Here is a 25,087-nt window from a genome sequence, read left to right as displayed (position 1 = left end):
TCCTCCATTGGTAATAGTATGCGTCCAGGATTTGCATGCAGCCATAACTTAGCTTTGCCTTTAATTTTGCTAATCATAAGCATATTTATAGAAGAAAATCATGTTATTTACCAAGCAATTGTCTACAACTATGTAATACACCAATCGAGTGGGTTAATAATATTCGATATCTTGGAATACATTTTGATAAAAAACTCACGTTTAGTACACATGTTAGGGCCACAACAGATAAAATAAACAAAATAATACGAATATTATATCCTATAATAAACCGAAAATCTAAATTAACAACTGAAAATAAGTTAATAATTTTTAAGGTAATATTCAGACCAGCTCTCATGTATGGATGCTCGATCTGGGGAAAATGTGCAAATACACATATTAAAAAAATTCAAACTTGTCAAAATAAACTTCTAAAACTATTACTAAATCTACCATACTATACAAGCACTAACTATGTGCACGAAATAGCTGGAGTCCAAACGGTACAACAATATATTTCACGATACAACAATTAGTCAGTAAAATTAGTTAAACTAGCAAATAAGTGTCAGATCAAGGTTTTGTTTCCTAATTTCCCTTGAAAATAATATATGTTGTAAATAACAAACAAATTAAAAATGTAAAAATATTTCAGTTGAAAAGCATAGCTTTAGTGCTAAAACTCTGTAAAAACAAAAATTTGTAACAGTAGCTTTAATGAAGTACAATTTTTAAGGAAATAAAGCATACGAAATAATAATAATAATAAGCATATTTATATATTGTCCACTAATACCATAAATACTTCCCATATTAAACATCTGCGTAATCCATTTTCGAGCACAGGTTTCTCCCGAAAATTCATTTAAAACTTCTGTTGCCATTCGCAACGAAATATCTAAAATCTGACTGGAATTCCTTATCTCCTTCTCTTCTCCAAGTTCTCCGTTGTCGCCGTCTTCGTAAATTTTGCCGCCTTTTCTAGTGTTATTATCGCCGTCTTCGTCTTCTTCGCCGCCTTTTCTGCCGTTATTATCGCGGTCTTCGTCTTCTTCGCCGCCTTTTCTGCCGTTATTATCGCCGTCTTCGTCTTCTTCGCCGCCTTTTCTGCCGTTGTTATCGCCGTCTTTGTCTTTTTCCTTGAAATTTGCACCATCTCCATCTTCGTCAGCTTCTTCGTAACTGTCTTCTGTATTTTCGATTTCACCATCATCCTCATTATCTTCGTTTCCGTCTTCTCCATTTTTCGAACTATCAAATTTCTTTTGCGTTTCTTTTGGCGAATTATTTTTTTATTCTTTTTTATTTTTTTTTTATTATTGCCCTGCGTGTTGGCCAGGCGGGCGCGCGTGTCGGACAGCATTTCCAGCTCGCCCTCGTCCATGTCCTTGGGGTCAGGCGCCGGCTTCGTCTCTGGGTTGGGGTCGATCCGGTGAGATCGTCCCACCACGATGTTGTGGTCCAGGTACCTCTTGACTACATGATGGCAACGGATCTGTGTGGAGCTGGTCGAGTCGGTGGCTTGACCTGAAAGAATCCATCCCAGCTGAGTCTGTTGAGCAATTGGCTCCGTAGGACTTCCTATCCGTGTACCGGACAGCATGATCTGCGCGATAAGGTCCACTCTCAAGATAAGGTCAATCCTTTTCGAACGGTAGTACTCCGGATCCGCTAGTGGAAGTCCTTGAATGTGGGTCCATCGTTGCGGCGAGAAGCTTGAGCAGGGCAGCAGAGAAGTGACCGTGTACAAAACGTATGCCGAAGGGACGTCATTAGAAAGCGATGAGCAAGTATAGCATTGATATTCGGAGCCGACTTCCCGTTGAGACTGATCAGAATTATCAGCCATCGAAGATCCCGACTGCAGCGACGACGTCTGGGCAGAGGGCGCCTGCGGAGCGATGGCGGGCTGAGCTGCACTCGGCAAGTGCAACATCGTATGATGACGCTGACCGCAAACCTGACACCCCTTGTTGCTGGTGCATGCTTTGCGCCACCCTAGTCCCTACTACTCCGTGCTGGGGCTGTTCAATCCTTGGCTCTCGGGGTTTCGCTGCCCCAGGACTCTGGCAGACACAGCAGGGTTCCCGGCGTGCACGCCTTTAACACCCGTGCGCGTCCTTAGCGGCTTGTCGCACCAACACGCAACACACGCCACGAGACGGACCAAGCGTACGCCGGATCACCGTCTGGTAGACTCTACGATATGCGTCTGGTTCTGGACCCTTCCCCACCGAGAACACGTTTACTCGAATAAGGACTCGTGTGTGCCGACTTGGTTAGGACCCGCCGGGCAATATGCCAGGCTCAATGTCTCCAACCAGGGGTCGTTACAGGCGCCTAGTTCGATTCGTGTGCTGCCCACAGGACCTCAGCTACCTGTGTCTCAATTCGGAGACTTGCAACTTAAAGTCCCCAACGTCTCGACGTAGCGATCTTGCTCCTTGTAGACTGCTTGCTTGGGATTCTCTTTTCCTTCGTCCACGCCGTTGATCCTTTCTCGTCCTGCTCTTCGTGTTCGTCCTCGCTTGAATCCTTGCTTGTATCCTTGCTTGACTTCTCGCTCTCTGATGTATACTCATGCTTCACTTCTCCTCGTCTGATCTTGGCTTAACTGCGGGCCCCGCTTATATAGGGCCCCCTGGTCCCGGGTCCAAGGTCCAACGGCGATCCCGTTATGTCTTCGGTTGGATCGCGTGACCGGGTCCAAGGTCCACCGCGATCCCGTTACTTCTTCGGTTGGATCGCGTGACCGGGTCCAAGGTCCACCGCGATCCCGTTGCTTCTTTGGCTGGATCGCGTGACCGGGTCCAAGGTCCACCGCGGCCACGCTATCCTTTTATCCAGCCCAAGACTATTTGTGGGGAGTTATCCAACTCCTCACAGAGGATATGCGTCGACTATCGACAGCTTAATGCGCATTCTATATCCGATGCGTACCCACATCCGCACATCAATCACATCCTTAAACGCTTGCCAAACGCCACCCTGAATCGATATTGAGAGATTCCCGTCACGGAAGCTAGCCGCAGACGCACAGCGTTCAGCGTGCCTGGGCGTGGATTTTTCCATTGCAAAGCTATGAATTTCGGACTCCATTCTGTGCCAGCGACTGCGTGAAGCAAAACTGAATCGAAGCAAGTGCAAGTTTTTTCAGAGAAAGTTAGTATACTCGGGACACCTAGTCAGGACGGACCCGGACAAAATAGCCGCCATTTAGGGGCTACAGCCTCCCACTAATAGCAAGGAACTTCGTCCTGGGTGCCACATCCAGTACCGATGCTTTGTCCGGGATTTCGCTTCCATCGTCTAGACTACGTCCCGACTACTTAGGAAGAAAATTAAGTGGCACTGGGAGGAACCCCAACAGCAAGGATTTGAGGACCTTAAGGCCCGCCCTACAGCCACACCAGTATTGGCTTGCCGAAATTTCGAGCACAAGATCCAACTACAGACGGATGCCAGCGACAAAGGGCTCGGAGCAGAATATCGATGGGGAAGAGAAGGTCAACGCCTACGTGAGTCGACAGTTAGAGCGAGCCGATTCAAATTAGTCGGCTACAGAGAAACAGTGCCTTGCCATAGCATGGGCCACACGCAAACTACGTTGCTACCTTGAGGGCTAAAATTGCGAGTGAGTTCAAGTGGCTTAACTCTATCAACAACCCCCCGCGGGCCGAACAGCACAATAGGCACTGACGCTCCAACAGTACCAGTTCGCCGTAATCTACCGGAAGGGCAAATAGAACAAGCAAGACCTTTTAAAACTTACATCGTAAAACTGCGCTTGATGATGCAACGCGCGAGCTATTCGATCGACCAGGAACTGAAAAGGATCATACTGTTCAGATGACGACACGAGTTCTCCTCTCTGGACGGACTGACCCAATTGACCACCGCTTTCGAAATCGCTCGGGATCAAGATCACGCCCGGCAAGCGGCCCTGATTCCAACCGCGAGTTGGAACCTTGGAAGGAGAAACACCCTCGGCCTCGACAACGGACACACGTCAACACATCCGAGACAGCAAAGACCCGCACAGTGTCCCCGCACACACCGGGAACAAGCGGCGACCCACACAACGCTGCCCCACTCCCGACCATCAAGGGAAAATTTTCGATCTTGCCAACCATCTTAGATGGTGTAATCCTCGGCCTTGACTTCCGCTGTGGCATAGGCGCAGCCTTGATCTGCGTGGAAGTTTGCTCCCCCTACCGCTCAGAGAGCGAAACCGGCCCAGTAGCAGAGGCGACACCCACCACCGCACCTGTAAATTTTTCGGGCATACCCCAGGTGCCCCAGGATCGGTAGGGCATACCTCGGAAAAATAGGGAACCCCCATACCCGCTCCGAGGACCCATGTCCCACTGGACTCATCGCCAGTCAAGGCCGGACCAAGCAAGGAACAGCTATCCCAGAGGCAGGAAACACAGCCGACCTTCAGCCGCAAGCGAACAACGCCAGCAATAGGACCAAGAACCCTTTTCTCAGACGCCCACAGGCAGAAGCAAAAGGACGACTACGAAGGAGCAACCCATAGCAACAATTTGGATACCTGACCAGTACCCCCAGAGCTCTGACAGAAAATCGGCAGAAACCAGTCAAAAGCACGCGCAGATGCCACCATCACACGGAAGCGCCCCCACGTGCATCTCGCCATCGCATCCGAAGACTCATCCTGACCACAGGCATCCGAGGAACCTCACGACGAGAGAACCACCCACTTCCTACAGGGTAAGTTACAGCTTTTCGACAAGCTCAGCGCACCTCAAACAATTGCCCAACATTCCATCACTCTCCGCGATGACAAACCGTTAAAACAGCGCTATTATCCGAAGAACCCGGCCGTGCAGAGGATCATAAATGAACAAGTGGATGAATTACCACAAGACGACCGAATCGAGCCATCTAGTACTGGTCCGGAAGAAGACCCGAGATATGCGGATGTGCGTCGACTATCGACAGCTTACCCACTTCCGCACATCAATCACATCCTTGAACGCTTACGAAACGCACGTTTCATCTCTACCCCGAATCTGAAGAATGGAGAGATTCCTGTCACGGAAGCTAGCCGCAAATGCACAGTGTTCACCATGCCTGGGCGTGGACTTTTCAATTTCCACACGCTCTTAACAGCGTCATTGGATTAGCCTACTTGGATCACGTCATCGTCATCGATGCGACGTGGAAGATCATGCCAAGAACCTCCAGGAAGTCTTCCGATGACTGCGTGAAGCAAAAATTCGGTTGAACCAAAGCAAGTGCAAGTTTTTTCAGAGGAAGTTAGTATGCGGACAAAATAGTTAGGACCCGGACAAAATAGTCGCGATTAAGGGGCTACAGCCTCCCACTAACATCAAGGAACTTCGTCCTGGGTATCGCATCCTGGTACCGATGCTTTGTCCAGGGTTTCGCTTCCAACGTCTAGTCTATTTCCCGACTCCTTAGGAAGGGAATAAAATGGCACTGGGTGGAACCCCAACAGCAAGCATTTGAGGACCTTAAGGCCCGCCCTACAGCCGCACCAGTATTGGCTTGCCGAAATTTCGAGCACAAGTTCCAACTACAGACGGATGCCAGCGACAAAGAGTTCGGAGCAGAATATCGATGAGGAAGAGAAGGTCATCGACTATGTGAGTCGACGCTTGGAGCGAGCCGAGGAAAATTACTCGGCTACTCGGCAAACTACGTTGCCACCTAATCACGGATCACCTCGCCCTCAAGTGGATTAACTCTATCGACAACTCCACGGGACGAATAGCACGATGGGCACTGGAGCTCCAGCAGTACCACTTCGCCGTAATCTACCAAAAAGCCAAATACAATGTTGTTGAAGACGCCATCTTCCGACAACCATTAGAAACTTTTAGTTAGTCTTAGAGCATAAGAAAAGGTGCACATGAACTAAGGAGATACTGGAAAGCATTCAAAAACACCCCGAGAAGTTTCCGAATTGAACACATGGAAACTTTGCGTGTCGCGGGAGCAACGACAACGAGAACAGAAGGAATGACACGAACACGCGACAGATTGTTCAGCGATACTTCTGGCCTAGATTACACCGAGATGTAGTGTTTTCACTAGCTGCATGGCATACCAACAATTCAAAGTAAGAAAGCGGGAAAGATGCTTACCCGCCACTCTAAGGAACCATTTATGAGGATGGATAAGCCCACCCCACATTTCACACACGCCATATAATATTTTCATATTCACATTCGTATTCTTACTCATATTCACATTTTTAATATTGTTAGGCACACAAGGAACGATGCCAATGATCCCAGGAGCAAGTTAAGTAAAGAACGATAAGCATCGCAGTCGGAGTACCAGTCATAAAGACTGAGAATAGAAACTGAAAGCAAGAATAAAGAGAATTTAAAACAAAGTGAAATTCCCCAGCTACCCACAAGGAGCACATGAAACGGGTCACTTTTGTTATGAGTAGGTAGATAAACATTTTGGTGACCACGTGCGGCGATTTGTGCAGTCCGGGAACCGTGTTGCGCCAGAGCACCCACCGGCATCCTCTCCTCGGGGCACCAGTCCATAGCAGAATAGCGACAATTAAATGAATGATTAAGACCCGTGCAGAAGGTGTATAAACGAAACTAATGAATTATCTATTGAATAAAAACAGCATTTTTTTATTTTTGTTTATTAAAGAAAGCAAGTCACATTATTTTACCAGTTTAGCAAGTCTAAACGATTAGCTAAGAAAATTTCACCACTTTGGCTGTATTCATAAACACATTTAAGTTATAGCAAATAATTTTTATGTTCAAGAAGGCTGTTAAATACTATGACAAAGAACTCAGCTAATATTGAATCGACTTTAACGAAAATTGGTGAAAAAGGTAGGAGAAATAGAAGACAACTCTCAATCAACATTTTAAGTACGTGATATTAGAAGTAATTCTGACTAAATTATATAAGGAAAATAAAAAAAATGTATTTTTCTTGTTACCTTTTGTAGACTGATACAAATATATAACATAACATAATATTTAACACTTGTTGTAAGACCTAATTATCTGATAATTCAAAAAAGTTAAATATATTTGTGAAAAATAAGTATTAGTTTTTTTACGAACATGTACAAATATTCCTGAAAATTTGTATATTTTCCATTTTAAGTTTTTGCGATTATAATGGCTTATTTTCCCTACTATCATATTTCTCTTCTAGCTTCGGCAACAGAGGTATAGAAGCGGTTTTCATGTCTGTGTCATTTTGAAGTACTTCGACTTCCGAAGCAACGAAACTACTTATTGATGAGTTATCCGCATTTTTAGGGTTTCTAATTTGTTGGCCGTCTTGAAACGATTCAATATTGTTTATCCCATCATGACATATGTCGATATTCGTAGGGGAAGAATTGACACTTTGAAGGGGCTTAGATAGGCGCCTCGTACTTTGGTTCGCTGCAAGGAATCTCGGCTTTTCATCCTCTGTTATAGAGTGCAACAAACGTTCAACTTCGTCGTCAAATGTTTCAATTGAAAATGTTCCTGATTTACGACTCTTTTCCAACAATGTAGCTTTCTTGGCCGTAAGATACAGAACCCTTTTAATCGCAATATATATTACATCTGATATAGCACGAACGGAGTAATCAGGTACAAAGGACTGTCGAATTTTGGAATCCATGTTTAAAGACTGCAAAGAACCCATTTGTGTTGGAGAGTCTAGAAAAATAAAACAAATAGAAAACAGAAGTTATCGAATAGTACCTAATAGTACATAATTATAAGTATTTGAAAAAAATTTAAAAAATGTATTGAGCTGCATGGGTTTTTTTTTATTATGGAAGAGTCGCATTAGCATTTTGAGGGTACAGAAACAAGAAAAAAGGTACCTTCAGCGAGCCGAAGCTTATATTACTTACCTTTCATTAGTCATTACAAATGCTTTGCTCTGCATTATATATACCATAAAGGATGAACAACACGTAACATAGTAATGACGATTTTGCAATCAATTTTTCCTATTCTCACCGATTGTTTCAATGACAGCTATACGATATAAACATCCCGTTTTCATGAAATTTAGTTCAAAATTCAATTTATTAGAAAACTCGATACCCAAAAAATCGTCGTTATTAAATCATCGATATAATAATTTTGTTCCCTAAATGTTATATGGATGTGACAATTTTTGAGATGGTCCGATTTGTTGATTTTTTTTATGATTCAAGGATAGTAAAAACTGTTTTGTCATGGTCGTGTGAAAAAAAAACGATTTATATTATTTCTATATTGATTTTTGAGCTTTTCTATGGAAGCTACATGAAAATAGTTATCCTATTTCAATAAAATTTAATTCGAATTTTAATGGTAATTAAAAACACCATATCGACAAAATCAAGTCGATATAGTCAAGAGCAATCTTCTTTTTTTAAGACTGACGTCCAATAATTAAATCTTAATCTAATACATATACAGTAGAATCCGCTTATAGCGACTTTCAAGGGACCGACGATTTTTCGTCGTTATACCCGGAAGACGCACTAAGCAGAAGGATTTAAGTGTATAAGTCTGTCTGGGGACCAATCAAGCCATCGAGTTTTCGTCGCAATACCCGGACGGACACTATAAGCGGAGTCGTTATAACAGGATTCTACTGTATGTACAGTAGAATCCGCTTATAGCGACTTTCAAGGGACCGACGATTTTTCGTCGTTATACCCGGAAGACGCACTAAGCAGAAGGATTTAAGTGTATAAGTCTGTCTGGGGACCAATCAAGCCATCGAGTTTTCGTCGCAATACCCGGACGGACACTATAAGCGGAGTCGTTATAACAGGATTCTACTGTATTTATTTAATTAAAAGTTTTTAGAAAAACGACCTTGGCTATTGTTGCTGGTAGGGAGGTCTCTTCGCTGGAGTCGTGTATGGCTAGTGTTCCATGTTAAAACCCGTGCAAGCCTATTTGGATGAGCCTGTAGCTATATCGTATACATACTTTGCTTTTGCGTTGCCGATTTCGTCTTTAACAGATCCCACGTTTAAATCTCTGTGAATTTTCTTAGTATCTTTGATTGGGCTATCTCGAATACTTCTAGGTTACTAACGCATGCGTCCCCCATAGCTCGGAGCCATATTTCCAAATTGGTTTGAGAACTGAATTATACAGAAGTACTATGCACTCCAATTTAAGCGGAGAGCGAGCTTTTATTAAGGGGCACAACTAGTGTGACATTTCAAAAAAATCTTTTTTTTCCTCGTATACAGTGAATACGATCATTTTATCTTTAAAGGCGTTTTTCTCGAAACAGCATTCCGACCAAAATTTTGGGTAAAATTCGATTTTTTTTTAAAACACCGCCATTTTGTCAATTTGTGATATTTTTTATTTATCGTAGGTCATTGTATAGACAATATCATCTAGTTTAACGATAATTTTTCACTGTATATGCAAAGTCTGGACAAAATTGTGCCGATACATTCAAATGTATCCAAGTCTTCATTATCATTGTTATCTGTAGTAGGATAACGTTAAAAAAATGTTAAAAGATCAATAACTTCTAATGGGTAACTGCTGCGTTTTTTGTTTTGATGTACTCTTTCCTTGATGTGAATGCTGGAAGCCATCGGATCTGATGAATCAAATGCTCTACAAAAAACGTTAATCATGGTGTTTAAGCGACTATTTTGTCTTGCATGCGAACGTTTATCATTTGTATAAATTTTGTTCCGAGCTTCGGATGCAATTTCGCCTAGGCAGCCAAGTGGAAGGGACGACGCGGCAACGATATGGGCCCCATGAGCTAGTACTTTTTGTACAGTAGCTGACGTGGGTACCAGGGATATTTTTCTATACATAAAAATTCAGTTTTTGCGCAGAAACATTTAAATTTTGAACCTTATACAGTAGAATCCGCTTATAGCGACTTTCAAGGGACCGACGATTTTTCGTCGTTATCCGGGTATATATAGACGCACTAAGCAGAAGGATTTAAGTGTATAAGTCTGTCTGGGGACCAATCAAGCCATCGATTTTTCGTCGCAATACCCGGACGGACACTATAAGCGGAATCGTTATAACAGGATTCTACTGTATTTTAAAGTTGCTTGAAATTGCTATTAAAATAAAATAGAAAATTTTCAAAATCTCCTGGTCGAACCCAAGAGCATTTGCAAATTTGTCGGTATGGAAAAATGCTCTCCTCGCTGTGTTCCCCTCGTTGGTACTACCGCTTCCATTTGCTTTGGGCTTATCGACATGGAGTCCAATCTCCTCCCATAATTTGTGCTGAATTTTTTTTTTCCGGGCAGCCACTTTTTCTTTGTCTTGAGGGCCAAGTACTTGCCACTTGTGAATACCCATTCTGTATGCCACTTTTAAAACAAATACCAAAAAAAAAAGATTCCACGCATGTAGAGGACTTACTCCATACTCGAGCACATGGGAGTTCTACGAAGTAAATTTGTCAAATTGAACATCAGCGACAGTCATGAATTCCAGGGGCTTCGCTCCACAGATTGGGCAAGACTGGGTCGAATTGGTTTCTGTTAAAAAATTAAGAACTTTCCCATCAATTAATGTCATTTTCAGTTCAAAATTTATAGGGAAAACGCTGTTGTTCTCATCTGTGAAACCAAATTGCACTAAATTTTCAACTTCCGTTTTTTCTCTGCTCTGATATCACTTTGTTTCTTTTATGAATTCAATTTTTAGAGGCCTGCAAAATCGAACAGCGGAGACCGTTTCATCCAAATAACTCGGCTTATGGAATCCACTAACTTAACCCTTTCAGGACCATAAGAGGTAAAACAATCATGTCAAATAGTTAGGATGATTCATAGAGCACCTAAAATTCATATTTCTAAATAAAAATACTGAAACTAGGTATGGTTCTCCTATTTTTTTTCTGGGACACATATATTTCTATGGTCTCTATGCTGTGTTGCCAGCTATAAATAATTAAGTAATACGTTCAAAAACCCATAATAAATAAAATTACATTATTTCTTATGATAGTTATTTAGCTGTTTTTTATTTTTTGCTTGGGACATATGTGTCCCCGTGGTCGTCAAAGGGTTAAGCGGAATTAGTGTTGTCACAAACAGAGACTGATCGAATGTGTCTCTAGCTTCCAGTGCGAAATTTTGCTTGTAAAGGCTTTGCCCAGTTGAACCGTCAAATCCATAACTGGCAATTAATGTCAAACCGGAAATATCTTTACAAACTTTGAACAAGTCTTTTTGTAACAGCATAATACGCTCGGCTGTGTGGTTTAACAAGTTCTGTAATGAGACAGACGCGACAGATTCTGCAATATATAGACCTTTAGGTCTGCGTTTTATCTTTTGCATCGATAGTAGTTGCATGAGCAAGGAGATTGAAATCATTATCATTTTCTGCTGAAACTTCGCAAGCTAATCTATGCTTTAATAGAGAACGCCCTTCATCATAGCATAATCGTGGAAGTCATCCACGACTGGGGGATCCTTTAATTTAGTCTGATGCCTGAAATTTAGCTTGAAAACGTAATGCAAGAAAACTTTCTGCGCCTTATACTTTGGAACTATCCGAGAACATTTTTTTATTCCAGCATCAACATAAGCAACAAAGTTCTTAATCCTCTTTTCCAAAGGCTCCTCTATGTTTGGCTTTAAGTTTACAATTCGATGCTGCAACACAAAGTTGTAAAGGCTTTCGGTTTCGCGTCCATGTGCCAGCCGATACTCTAGCATTTCTGCATAACTTAGGTTTATGTTGTCTAGCAAAAAGATTTTTTTTGGAAAATGGACCAAAAACTTTTTGCTCGTCAGATTTATGCCATCGTATTGTAAATAAATTCAAGAACAAAACTGCGTTAATAGTTTTTATAATCCGGCACAATCCAAACTACTTTTATTCTACGAAACACGAAATATATTAGGTTAAAAATGTTTAATATACTATGTGCTATTATTTAGCGCGCCAAAAAGTCAACGTTTCTGATCAACGAACAGCTAACTTTCAGGGCCACCGAATTTAGCAGGCCTGCAATTTAAGTAACGAAATTGCGATTTTTAAATGCAACGGATATTATTCTATGGAAATTAAAAGTTTCTTTTTCATAACTTAAAAAAAAAATGAGTTTTTGGAAAATTATTGGGCATTGGGACCAGTGTGCAGTGTAGGCTTCTTGCTTTTATTTTAAATTGTGTTCTCTTAGCTTTGATGTCGTAAGTCGATCAAGGTGGACTCCAAGATACGTTACTTCTGTTGTTTTGGAAATATGAATGTTGTTCAGAGAAGGTGGGGGGCAAGTTTGTCTGTTTAGGGTAAAGGTGAAGTGTTTGCCCTTTTACTCTTTAACCTTTATGCCCAATCTGCTAGTCATTTCTTCAAAAGCCCGAGATGAGCTGATAATTGTTGCGTAGCTCTTATGGGGCACTTGGATCAACTTAGAATGGCAGTATCATAACCAAATGTTAAGGTTGTCGTAAGGCTGCTGTGTAAATTATATACCGCGTTGGTCCAAACGCGCTACCATAAGGCACTCCAGCTTCAATTGGATAATACTACCTTGATCAAAAAGTTCCCGACTTTTCCACCGTGTGGCGCTCCCAGTCAAACGATTTCAATAAATTTTTTTCCCAGATTGGTAGAACTGTTCTTTACATTCCCACCAATTTTCAGCGTCATCAATTGATAGTTGTCAAAGTTACGTTGTGTTGTTTACATTAAGCTTTGGACGTATCTTCGATTTTTTTGATTTTAAAAAATGGATAGAAAACAAGAGCAACGAATTTGCATTAAATTTTGTGTTAAAAATGAAATTAGTGTTCCGACCTCTTTGGAAATGTTTGAGAAGTGTTTCGGTGACAATGCTTTGAAACTAACAACAGTTCGCGAGTGGCATGGACGGTTTAAAAGTGGCCGTAATTCCATCAACGATGATGACCGTTCTGGCAGGCCATCCACTTCGAAAACGGACGAAAACATCGGCAAAATCAAAGACTGGATGGCCATAAGCCGCAAATTGACTATTAGAGAGATGGCAGAGGAGTTGGACATTGCTTTTGGAACCGTTCAAGATATTTTGGCTAATGATTTGGGTTTCAGACGCGTCGCTGCAAAGTTGGTGCCAAAAGAACTGAGTTTCATACAAAAAATGGATCGCGTTGAGGTCGCCAAAGACATGATTTCCAAGGCTGAATCCGACCCAACAACCACCGAATTCACCGGATTTGGGTTCCTGCGACTCTTACCTGTTCAGTCGACTTAAAAAACCGCTCCGCGGAACGCGTTACAGCAGCCGATATGAGATCATGGAAAAATCGAAGATACGTCCAAAGCTTAATGTAAACAACACAACGTAACTTTGACAACTGTCAATCGATGACGCTGAAAATTGGTGGGAATATAAAGAACAGTTCTACCACTCTGGAAAAAAAAATTTATTGAAATCGTTTGACTGGGAGCGCCACACGGTGGAAAAGTCGGGAACTTTTTGATCAAGGTAGTATTCAAAGATGAAATCTTTACATCGTACTGCGTGCTTCTATGCACAATGACTCCAGTATTTTATGGAAATTCTGTGGAAGCAATGTTTTAATTTTATAAACTAAGCTGTCCAGTCAGACTGAATGGGAGTGTTGCTTCGATTCCTTTGATATTAACATGTAATCCTGTGCAGCTTCACTTGATAAGTGTAGTAATATTATTAATTTATTCGTTGTTGTTTGCAAGCAAACGTGCTTTGGTTGGTTCTGATAACTCTTCCTCTCTGATGGTTATGTAAGCGTTGTTTCTAATTGACGAGTGCTGACGTTCGCCTTGTGGTTGTTCACAAGCTTTGCTTATTTGGTTACAGATTTTGCGCTCCACGTTGACTTTATTTATGACAAACTATATTTTCGTTGATATTAGTAATTAGAACACTATTTTATACATTCCATCCCAGCGGGAAAGTGGGAAGTAGGTTTTTTTGTCCTGAAAAAACCAGTGGAAAACCTACTGCTTTTAGCAGGCGTAGGGGTAGGGATAGATGAAAACCTACTTCTTTTGGCAGGCGTTGGGAAGGGGTAAATAATTTCGGACCGCTAAATGGGGTGGGTTTCTGAATATGACCATAAGTTACAACGAAGTTGTGACTAATTATTGTCTTTCTTCGGAATATTGTTATATGATGCACGGTCACATCAGTATAAAATTTCGTGCAAAAAGTGAAAAAGTTCAGTAAACTCTAAAAAACAAGATAAAGGTAAGTTAAAACATAAATATTTTTGTTTTTATAGCCTTATTTCAGTGTTACGGATATGGTGAACATAGGAATTTTTCCAAAAACTACATTTTAGCCGCCGGAGGCCTTTGTCAAGTAAGTTTTTTATTTAAATTTATTTTTCAGTTTTACAAAAACAAACAACGTTTTTTTTTTAGAATTTGTAATAGATTCGACTTCAAGGATTCTGGCCCTTGTGTTTATATTAACGGCAAAACTGAACGTGCGTTGGTTGGTTCTGATAACTCTTCCTCTCTGATGGTTATGTAAGCGTTGTTTCTAATTGACGAGTGCTGACGTTCGCCTTGTGGTTGTTCACAAGCTTTGCTTATTTGGTTACAGATTTTGCGCTCCACGTTGACTTTATTTATGACAAACTATATTTTCGTTGATATTAGTAATTAGAACACTATTTTATACATTCCATCCCAGCGGGAAAGTGGGAAGTAGGTTTTTTTGTCCTGAAAAAACCAGTGGAAAACCTACTGCTTTTAGCAGGCGTAGGGGTAGGGATAGATGAAAACCTACTTCTTTTGGCAGGCGTTGGGAAGGGGTAAATAATTTCGGACCGCTAAATGGGGTGGGTTTCTGAATATGACCATAAGTTACAACGAAGTTGTGACTAATTATTGTCTTTCTTCGGAATATTGTTATATGATGCACGGTCACATCAGTATAAAATTTCGTGCAAAAAGTGAAAAAAGTTCAGTAAACTCTAAAAAACAAGATAAAGGTAAGTTAAAACATAAATATTTTTGTTTTTATAGCCTTATTTCAGTGTTACGGATATGGTGAACATAGGAATTTTTCCAAAAACTACATTTTAGCCGCCGGAGGCCTTTGTCAAGTAAGTTTTTTATTTAAATTTATTTTTCAGTTTTACAAAAACAAACAACGTTTTTTTTTAGAATTTGTAATAGATTCGACTTCAAGGATTCTGGCCCTTGTGTTTATATTAACGGCAAAACTGAACGTGCGCAAGCGGACATTCCGATTTCGTTATTTGAAGAACTCGGCCATTTGGACTCCGATGCCGAAGCCAATCCAGAAGCATTTGTAAGTACTCACTAAATTTTTAATAAGTTTCAACAGCCCTGTGTTCCCATGCTTTTTACTATGTTTATTACTTATTTTTCTAAATTTCTCTATTTTTTCCATTACTTTTTATATATTTATTATTTGTATTAATATGTAATATATTAATGTATTATGGTTTTTATTTTCAGAGTCACTCAGAAACGACAATAACAGACATCCCCATGTCAAGATGATCTGCGTTCACCGTTCACTAAGGCAAAAAATAAAACATACAACAATACTTTTATCATAAGGCCCTTGGACTGTAAATAGATTAATAAATGCATATACCAAATTAAAATTTATTATTTTTTATTGCTGTTTTGCATGTGGAAATTCTGAAAAGCGGGAAGCCAAAAACCAGTGGATTTTGTCCTGCGTTAGGCAGCAGGATTTCCACTGGTTTTTTCAGTACAAAAACCAGTGGATTTCCACTAGTTTTTTCAGGACAAAAACCAGTGGATTTTGCCCTGCTTTCGGCAGCTGTAGATCCAGTGGATTTTGTCCTGCTTTGAGCAGCTGTAGATCCACTGGAAAACCTCCTCTACCCCTGCCTTTTGTGTGTCACCCCCGTGTATTTGGCAAGGAGAGAAGGCAGAAAAGGAAGGGGTAGAGGAGGTTTTCCACATTCCGCTTGTATGAAGAAAGCAGAGGAAAGAAGCATATTTTCCACAGGTTTTTTCCCGCTGGGATAGGCAACATGAGCACATGTACCCATGCGTAACTTCAGCGTCTTTTCGCGAAATAGAATCCGGCTATTTACGAAGTATTTTTAGTCACCCGGCGAAACGATATAATAACGCGTCTTTTGCCTTTAAAAAGTATTTGCTTTTATTTTGTTTTCCCTTATGGCAAATATCCGATATTGTCGCCCGATCCGTCCCTTTTTGAATTATGTACTGCGTGCAATCACTACAGAACTCTTTTAAAAAATGGCAGATATCCGATATTGTCGCCCGATCCGTCCCTTTTTGAATTATGTACTGCGTGCAATCACTACAGAACTCTTTTAAAAAATTTGGTAAAAAAGCTTTTAAACTGAGAGGCTAGTGTACATAGTGTAAACTTTGTTTTTTTCGGTTCCTTTATTATTTGCACGTCTACTCAGCTTGGCGCTCAATCGTAAGTCCTCTATGGTTAATGATCGCACACTCCTCCATCATACTCAATCGATCAACATTCTTATCGATATTTTTTCATTCATGTCATAGTGTTACCTTATCTAACTTAAACAATATTTACACTATTTACAATAGAAACAGACAGACGCACAGAAGTCTAGTTCGATTCCGATCGTAATGCTTATCAAGAATATGTAATATATGGGTGATTCCATATCAGATTTACAGTCGATATTGGGAAATTCGATGAGATATTTTTTTTCATGCTCTTTTATCGAAAATAAATCGACACGTATTTTTTTATATGGCTCAGAAAATTTTTTTGACAAAGTTATGATTTTTTGAATTTTTGATGAACTGCCCTTTTTTTGATGACAGTCGCGTTTTCCAGCCCCAATAACTCGATAACCGTACGTCGCAGAAAAAAATGTATAGGAAGTAAAAATTTCATCCTTCCTTCTTCTTTGCAAAACTTTCGTGAAATAATTTTTTTAAACAATTTTTCACCACAAAAATGTTTACAACAAATTAATTTTTCTCCAATTTGGACAATTTTGATTTTTTTTTTTTTTTATCACAATAAGTCCTTCAAATTCTTCTGATGAACATACTAAAATTTCAGAATGGTATCAAAATTAGATTTTGAGTAATAGAATTAAATAGCATTAAAAATTCATTTCATTGATTCTTACTATGCGCGCGCGAAGCGAATTGACGCTCGTTAGAGTCGTTGGTCGGCGCACGCCCTGAGACCGAGCGCGCGGACCGTGCATGATGATCTTGAATATTCTATAACTCAAAAAAATAATTTTGATACCATTCTGAAATTTTAGTATGTTCATCAGAAGAATTTGGAGGATTTATTGTGATAAAAAAAAAAAAAAAAATCAAAATTGTCCAAATTGGAGAAAAATCCAAAATCATGCGTATCTGATAAAAAACAACGATATTATAATTTTATTTCCGTTATTTCTATATAGATCTTTCGATCTTTCCTATGGTACCTATAAGATATAGTTGTCCGATTTTTATGAAACTTTTTTCTCAATATAAACGTGGTTAGAAAACTTGATATTCAAAAAATCATGCTCGTGGGATAAAAAACAACGATGTAATCAATTTATTTCCATTAATTCTATATATTTTTCGATCTCTCCTATAGCAGCTATATGATAGAGTTATCCGATTTTGATCAAATTTAATCCGAAATTCAAAAACTGTTTGAAAACGCCATCTAGAAGAAATCAAGTCGATCTGATCAAAAACAACAGAGTGAGAATTTTTTATTTCATTCCCTTGTATTGGAGCTATCCGATATAGTCGGCCGATCCGGCTCGTTCCGACTTATATACTGCGTGCAACAACTACACAACTTTTGGGAAAGTTTCAGCACGATAGCTTTAAAACTGAGAGACTAGTTTGCGCGGAAACGGACAGACGGACAGACGGACAGACGTACAGGCGGATTCCGATTCTGCTCGTGATGCTGATCAAGAATATATATACTTTATGGGGTCTGAGGTGTCTCCTTCACTGCGTTGCAAACTTCTGACTGAAAATATAATACCCTTTTGCTCTGCAAGGGTATAAAAATACGTGTCGATTTATTTTCGATAAAGAGCATGAAAAAAAATATCTCATCGAATTTCCCAATATCGACTGTAAATCTGATATGGAATCACCCATATACTTTATGGGGTCTGTCTCCTTCACTGCGTTGCAAACTTAAGACTGAAATTTGAATACCCTTCAGGAAAAACAAATTCGGAATTAAATGTAGTTATTTGGTATGGCCTGGATAACACTGGTCAACACAAGTCTTGTTTCCTTTATTTTTTGTCTGTTATTGGGTATTTATATGGCCCTGAGTATGAAAAAATACTGGAAGATTGCTAACAGCTTCAGTGATTTCTTGTGATTTCTGGAAAGCCCGCCCCACGACAAAAAAAAAAAAAAATTAAAGGAAACAAACGATTTTATTTTTTTGTTGACCAGTGTAATCAACAAGTATAATGTTTGTAAATAATTTCGGTTGAAAAGCAGCTTGAAAGCTTTGTGTTAGATATGAATGGACGTTCTGAGTAGTATTCAAAATATTAGATATTAGATAATGTGCATACCAACTTTCTACCTATTAGTGACTGTTTTCAGCAGACCGCAGAAGTAATATCGCACCTGAATTTTTCTTGTGCGGTCTTAAAATGAAGCTACTCTGTCCATTTTTATCTCCTCTATGTCGCGTAATCTATTCAGCTAAGCTATATTTAAGCATCTTTGTATAAAGAAGCTACGCTTTCGGCTGGCACCCAGTTCAGCACAATTTATTTGTACATTAAAACATTTCACATTTTGCATTCGTATAAGTTATAACATAAAAATACAAAAAGCAATGACCAAATAAAATATATTTAATTGAACCTATGTTAGCTTAGCTTAGTAAGTTTAGTTATTGTACCAAGGGTGGCATTTTCGTTGTCTTCCCCACAAACAGTATTAAAATTACTTGTATTTAACTTTAACACCATTTTTAACTGGTGGGCAAACGATTTTTGTTTTGCGGAATGAAATTTCGGCTGCGGAAACGTTGAGGATATTGCAGAAGGCCTTTTAATTCTACCGTGTCGCAGAAAAATGTTTATAAGTGGTTGAAAGACTTCAAAGAAGGTCGGGAACGTGTTGACGACTCGGAGCGCTCCAGACGACCATCGCCGTTAACAGAAGTTAATGCTCAGAAGTCGTCAGTTGACTGATATGATCGGACCTACGAGAAGCTAAATCTCTTTTGGTACCAAAAACTGTCTCATTCTGTACTAGTCCTTCGGGACCATTTCGCCAAGAATTCGACACACCGTATTCTCTTTACTTGACTCCATGTGACTTCTGGCTATTTCCAAAATTCAAGAGACCACTTCGGGGAACGCGTTTTGAGTCGATTAAGAAGATAAAAGCTGAATCGAAGGCGCTGATGGCTATACCGGAAAAATATTATTTGGCTAGTTTCGAGGATTTAAACACATTGGAAGAAATGTATTTTATCGGAATGGGATTGTTGTGAAAGGGATGAAGTTCATTTACGAGAATAAATCAAGATTTTTAATTTCAAAAATAAATTTGCCTTACTCACAGTAGTAATATCCATGTTTTAATTGCATACCCTAATATTAGATTTACATGTTGAGGTTACCATTTTTTCCGCGTCACACCAACACTCAATACTGCAACTACAGGGCAACGTTGTAGCAGATTGCTACAACACAAGCATCGTTCTATAAACTGGCGAGACTTGCGCCCCAGGCCAACATGCGGGATGTGCAACACAATGCGAAACGCAGGTCAGCCATCAAAGCCATCACAATGGTAGGTTTTTTTAAGGGTTGGACAGATGCACAGTGGTCGGTATTGTATGGAGAAGGCAGCCAATAACTTCCAGTAGGAATATCGACTTGAAATGTTTTTGTAGATATATTATAGCGTATGAATATTATATTTTAAGTGTCAGCACCATTAATGCCAATTTTTGTTCTTCCACAAATTCGGGCGTTTCTGGCGGATTGCTTCGCGCAAATTGCGCATGACTTGCAAGTAATATTCCTTATTGACCGTTCTTCCCTGTGGCAAGAACTCATGATGCACCACGCCCCTGCAATCGAAGAAAACTGTCAGCAAAACTTTCACATTCGACCGAACTTGGCGCGCTTTTTTCGGTCTTGGTTCGTGTGGCAGCTTCCATAGAGATGATTGAGCTTTGGTTTCCACGTCGTACCAGTTATGACCCTCCGGAGCAAAATTGGGTGGTCGCGGACAGAGTTTAACATCTCATTAGCAATGTTCATGCGATGCTGTTTTTGGTCGCAACTGAGCAATTTTGGTACGAATTTCGCGGCGACCCGTCTCATGCCCAAATCATTGATAAAAATCGAATGTCACGAGTCAATCGATATGTTTAGGTCCTCAGCAACTTCTCTAACGGTGATTTGACGATTGACCAATACCATTTTCTCCACTTCATTAATTTTTTCGTCTGTTGTTAAAGTGCTCGGGTGTCCGGCACGCTCTTCGCTCTTCGTCGTCCACATCTTCTCGGCCTTCTGAACATTTGTACCACCGATAAACGTTGCTTCGGTCCAAGGTAGCTTCTTCATATGCCACAGTCAACATTCGGAATGCATCCCCGCACTTATTTTCGTTTTTCACACAAAATTTGATACAGGTTCTTTGATTCATTTTTTTGAATAGGTAAAAATCGAAGATGTTGCAAAACACGTGCAAGCAAAGCAGCTGTCAACAATTAAGTGAACATTCAAAATGGCCGAGCTTGTCGGCATAGTTGAGAGACATGAGTACCAACATAACGCCACAAAAAAATCAAAATTCTATACGAGGTAACCCGCGAAAATTCGCGATACTTTTTGAACACACCTTGTAATTATACATAAGTCTAGAACTGAGTAAATTCTGCAATTATAAACTCATGTTTGGAAGTCGACGTTGTTGGAACATAGGTCGTCGTACAGTGAATGCCAGAAGAGTACGTTTACAAACATATGAAACGCCGCGTCTTCTCAGAGGAGCAAAAAATATTGGACGACATACTTACTATGCGCTACTGGTTTGATTATGGTCGATTAAATCAAACAGTAGAAGAACACGTGGAAAGCAATGTCAACGTACAATGGTGGCCATAAGTATTTTTCTTCTATTTTTAATGATTTTTTGAAAATGACTAGAAATACGCATTTCAGCCATATTGTTCTCTTTTCCATACAAATTTTTTCCGACATTGTCACCTTCAAAAAATCATAAAAAATAGAAGAAAAATTATTTTTGAAAAATTCTTTTTGCAGTTCCTATTATTTTTGTTTAAAGAAACTTTTTGCATCCAATAATTTTAGTTTTGAAGCCGAGGCAAAAAGTTTTTTTTTCCTTTTTTTTCAAAATTGCCCTTTTCAATAAATATCGAATGAGTTGAGAAAAGTCTGGTATCATTCAAACGGCATTTGAATTACATTTCCATTGATACCAAAAGTTAAAAGAAGCAAGTTCAGGTTTTGAGTATATTTCACTTTTATTTTGACAAAATACTTACGGCCACCACTGTAAGAGAACAAAAGGTCTATTGTTACAGCTAATTTCCAAAAATTTACAGGACTGGACTTTCGGTAAAAAGACTTATGCCGAATTCGATTGAGGCAACCATTATTAACGGAAAGTGTACGCAGGTGAAAATGTTTGAATTCCTCGAATTCCAATGATTCCGACTGATCTTCCGTTTGACTTCAAACGACAATTAACAAGTCGCAAGGCCAATCGCTTAGTGTTTGCGGGATAAATTTAGAAAATCTTTGTTTTTCAATTGGGCAGCTATATATTGCGTATTCACGAGTTGGGAACCGCTTTGTTTGTGTTAACGTTAGACCCCAAAAAAAAAATGTGGTTTACCAAAGAGCACTTCAATGAAACGGATAATTCGCGGACACGTATAACGCTTAGAACTAGTAAAGAACTAGGTAGTTTTATGTATGTATGTATTTACTTTGGATCCACTTTCATTTTGTTTTTGAAATGAATGCATTACTATAGTAAAATGAAGTAAAAATTTTCCTTTTTATACCCTTGCAGAGCAAAAGGGTATTATAATTTCAGTCAGAAGTTTGCAACGCAGTGAAGGAGACACCTTAGACCCCTTAAAGTATATATATTCTAGATCAGCATAACCATCTGAATCGAAATATGTATGTACGTCTGTCCGTCGGTCCGTTTGTCTGTTTCTATGTAAACTAGTCTCTCAGTTTTAAAGCTATCTTGCTGAAACTTTCCCAAAAGTTGTGTAGCTATTGCAAGCAGTATATAAGTCGGATCGGGCCTGATCGGCCGACTATATCGAATAGCTCCAATACAAGAGAATGAAATGAAAAAAATCTAACGCCGTTCTTTTTTATCAGATCGACTTGATTTCTTCCAGATGGCGTTTTCTAACTACTATTGAATTTCAGATTAAATTTTATCAAAATCGGACAAATCTATCATATAGCTGCCATAGGAAAGACTTACATATATATAGAATTAATGGAAATAAATTGATATTTTTCTTTTTTTATCCCACGAGCATGATTTTTTAAATATCAAGTTTTTTAACAACCCTAATATTGAGAAAAAAGTTTCATAAAAATCGGACAGCTATATCTTATAGCTACCATAGGAAAGATCGAAAAATCTTTATAGAAAAAACGGAAATATAATGATAACATCGTTGTTTTTTTATTAGATAAGCATGATTTTTGGAATATAAAGTTTTCTAGCAACTCTTGAATTAGGGGAGAGTGGTCCCATACCGACCGGTCGTACCATACCGACCCCCCCCCCCCCATGTTTCTCAGAGATGGCGATGCTAGCCGAATTGTCGGTAACTTCAGTGAAAAGCTGTTATAACACAGACATTTTGGAGATAGATAGCCAATTTGACTTCTTTTGTTTTACTGCAATTTTTCCGTTTGTTTTGTTTCAACGCCTGTGACATTCAGTTTTTTTTTCTTTACTGAACTTGAGCTTAAATATTTTTAAAGTTTTTTTTTTCCGCATAAAAATCGGAGGGTAAGGTTTTCTGATAGTTGATAGTCCTAGCTGTCATTCACGCTATTAGAATTACATCGCTCTTTGCGTCATTAAATAATGGCGAGCAGTTAATTAGAAAAGGTTGTGGTGGTCCGAAACCGACCGCGAAGTGATGGTCCGAAACCGACCCCCATTTATTGGCAGCTTAATATGTCATAGCGTATTTTTGAGGGAAAATATGAAAAAGTAAACAAGATTCAGTAAAGAAAAGTAACAGAAACAGCAAAAACATCAGACAGCAAGCGAAGAGACAGTCATCAACGAGCGGCTTTCGAAAAACAACGCGAAAACAATGCGAAAACTTACTATGAGAAAGAGGACAACTCAGTCTTCATGAATTGATCACAGTGTCCTTTATTTCATACAATAATTTTTATTTTCTGGAAAGAACCTTCAATATATTTCTTAATAAACGTCAAAATCATTAAATTCTATTTTATGTTATTAAATTTTTCTGTTAAGAAATAGGGGGTCGGTTTCGGACCACTACTTTTGAGTACGACCAAAAAGTGGAGTTTTATATTTGCCTCAATATCTAACGCTTCAAAGCACCTACGCACTTACTAATCAATTAGATGTATAGTAAACTGATCCCTCTACATAGTAAATTTTTGAACTGAACTGAAAAATAGATTTTTCTCACCTTTATCGCCTTTGCCATTTAGGGGGTCGGTATCGCACCACCCTCCCCTACTAATTAAATTTGATCAAAATCGAACAACTATATCATATAGTTCCCATATGATCTATAGTCGAAAATATGAAAAATGAATAGAAACATCGTCTTAGCTTCAATGTTGTTTAACCTTTATGCATTTTTTTCCACATATTTGATGACTGCAAGGGTATATAAGCTTCGGCTTGCCGAAGCTAGCTTCCTTTCTTGTCATACATAAAACAAAAAAAATGTTCTTTATCTTTTAATCACCAAACGAAATTTTACATACAACTATCGCCATCTGGTGGCGGAACGGAATTCGCCGGGTTTACTAGTTCTATATAAATTTTTCGACTTTTACTATGACAGCTAAATGATATAGTTGTCCGTTTTTTTTAATTATCCGATATAGTCCCACGATCCGGCCCGTTCTGACTTATATCTCTGAGCTGCCATAGGAGAGATCGAAAAATATATATAGAATTAATGAAAATAAATTGATAACATCGTTGTTTTTTTTATCCCACGACCATGATATCAAGTTTTTTAACAACCCTTATATATTGAGGAAAAAGTTTTATAAAAATCGGACAATTATATCTTATAGCTGCTATAGGAAAGATCGAAAAATCTATATAGAAATAACGGAAATAAAATTATAACATCGTTCTTTTTCATCAGATAAGCATGATTTTTGGAATATAAAGTTTTCTAACGACTCTTGATTTACGAATTAAATTTGATCAAAATCGGACAACTATATCATATAGTTCCCATATGATCTATAGTCGAAAATATGGAAAATGAATAGAAAAATCGTCTTAGCTTCGATGTTGTTTAGCCTTTATGCATTTTGTTCGACGCATTTGATGACTGCAAGGGTGTATAAGCTTCGGCATGCCGAATCTAGCTTCCTTTCTTGTTTTAAGTTATAATCTCTGTTATATTGTGATTGTAAAATGCAGTTACATTTTTTCATTATTGCTTTCCCCACTTTTTTATTTGAGTTTTTGCACTGCTGCATGGTTTTTTGCATGCTGAAAATCGTTTATTTGGATAGGACAGTTGTGAGTAATCACTTGTGTACACTGAACAGTGCGCAGTTTGTTCAAAACGTTTTTTTTTTTTTCAATCTGATGCTATTATTGATCAAATGAAACTAAAATTGGCCTTGGATCGGCATTTGGCGGACTTTACACACTTGCCAACACTTGGTGCCATTAAAAATGGCAAGTTCTCCAAGAAGCACAGAGATCCATCGTCAGGCAATTTTGCAGGAGCAAATTTTGAAACGAATTGGTGCTCAGTAAGCTATTCTTAAAGGCTCCTGCTAAGCTTTATTTTAATATTTTTTTGTGTATAGATTACTAATATTATAAAGAGGTAAAATTTGTTTGTTTGTTTGCAACAAATAGGC

At 39.2% G+C, this 25,087-nt stretch overlaps 1 protein-coding gene across 1 annotated transcript in view; it reads right to left on the bottom strand.

Moving 5' to 3' along the window:
- Positions 1–6,601: 6,601 nt before the first annotated feature.
- Positions 6,602–25,087, bottom strand: part of LOC108095392 (unextended protein) — a 63,245-nt gene continuing 44,759 nt past the window's right edge. Inside the window, exon 8 of the mRNA XM_043208876.1 lies at positions 6,602–7,670. Coding sequence (XP_043064811.1) covers positions 7,129–7,670 — 542 coding nt within the window. The 3' untranslated portion in view covers positions 6,602–7,128. The remainder of the gene's footprint in view (positions 7,671–25,087) is intronic.

Source organism: Drosophila ficusphila, unplaced genomic scaffold (assembly GCF_018152265.1).
Source record: "Drosophila ficusphila isolate 14025-0441.05 unplaced genomic scaffold, ASM1815226v1 contig_758, whole genome shotgun sequence".
Taxonomy (NCBI): Eukaryota; Metazoa; Arthropoda; class Insecta; order Diptera; family Drosophilidae; genus Drosophila; species Drosophila ficusphila.
This window is presented reverse-complemented; position numbering and strand designations above follow the sequence as displayed.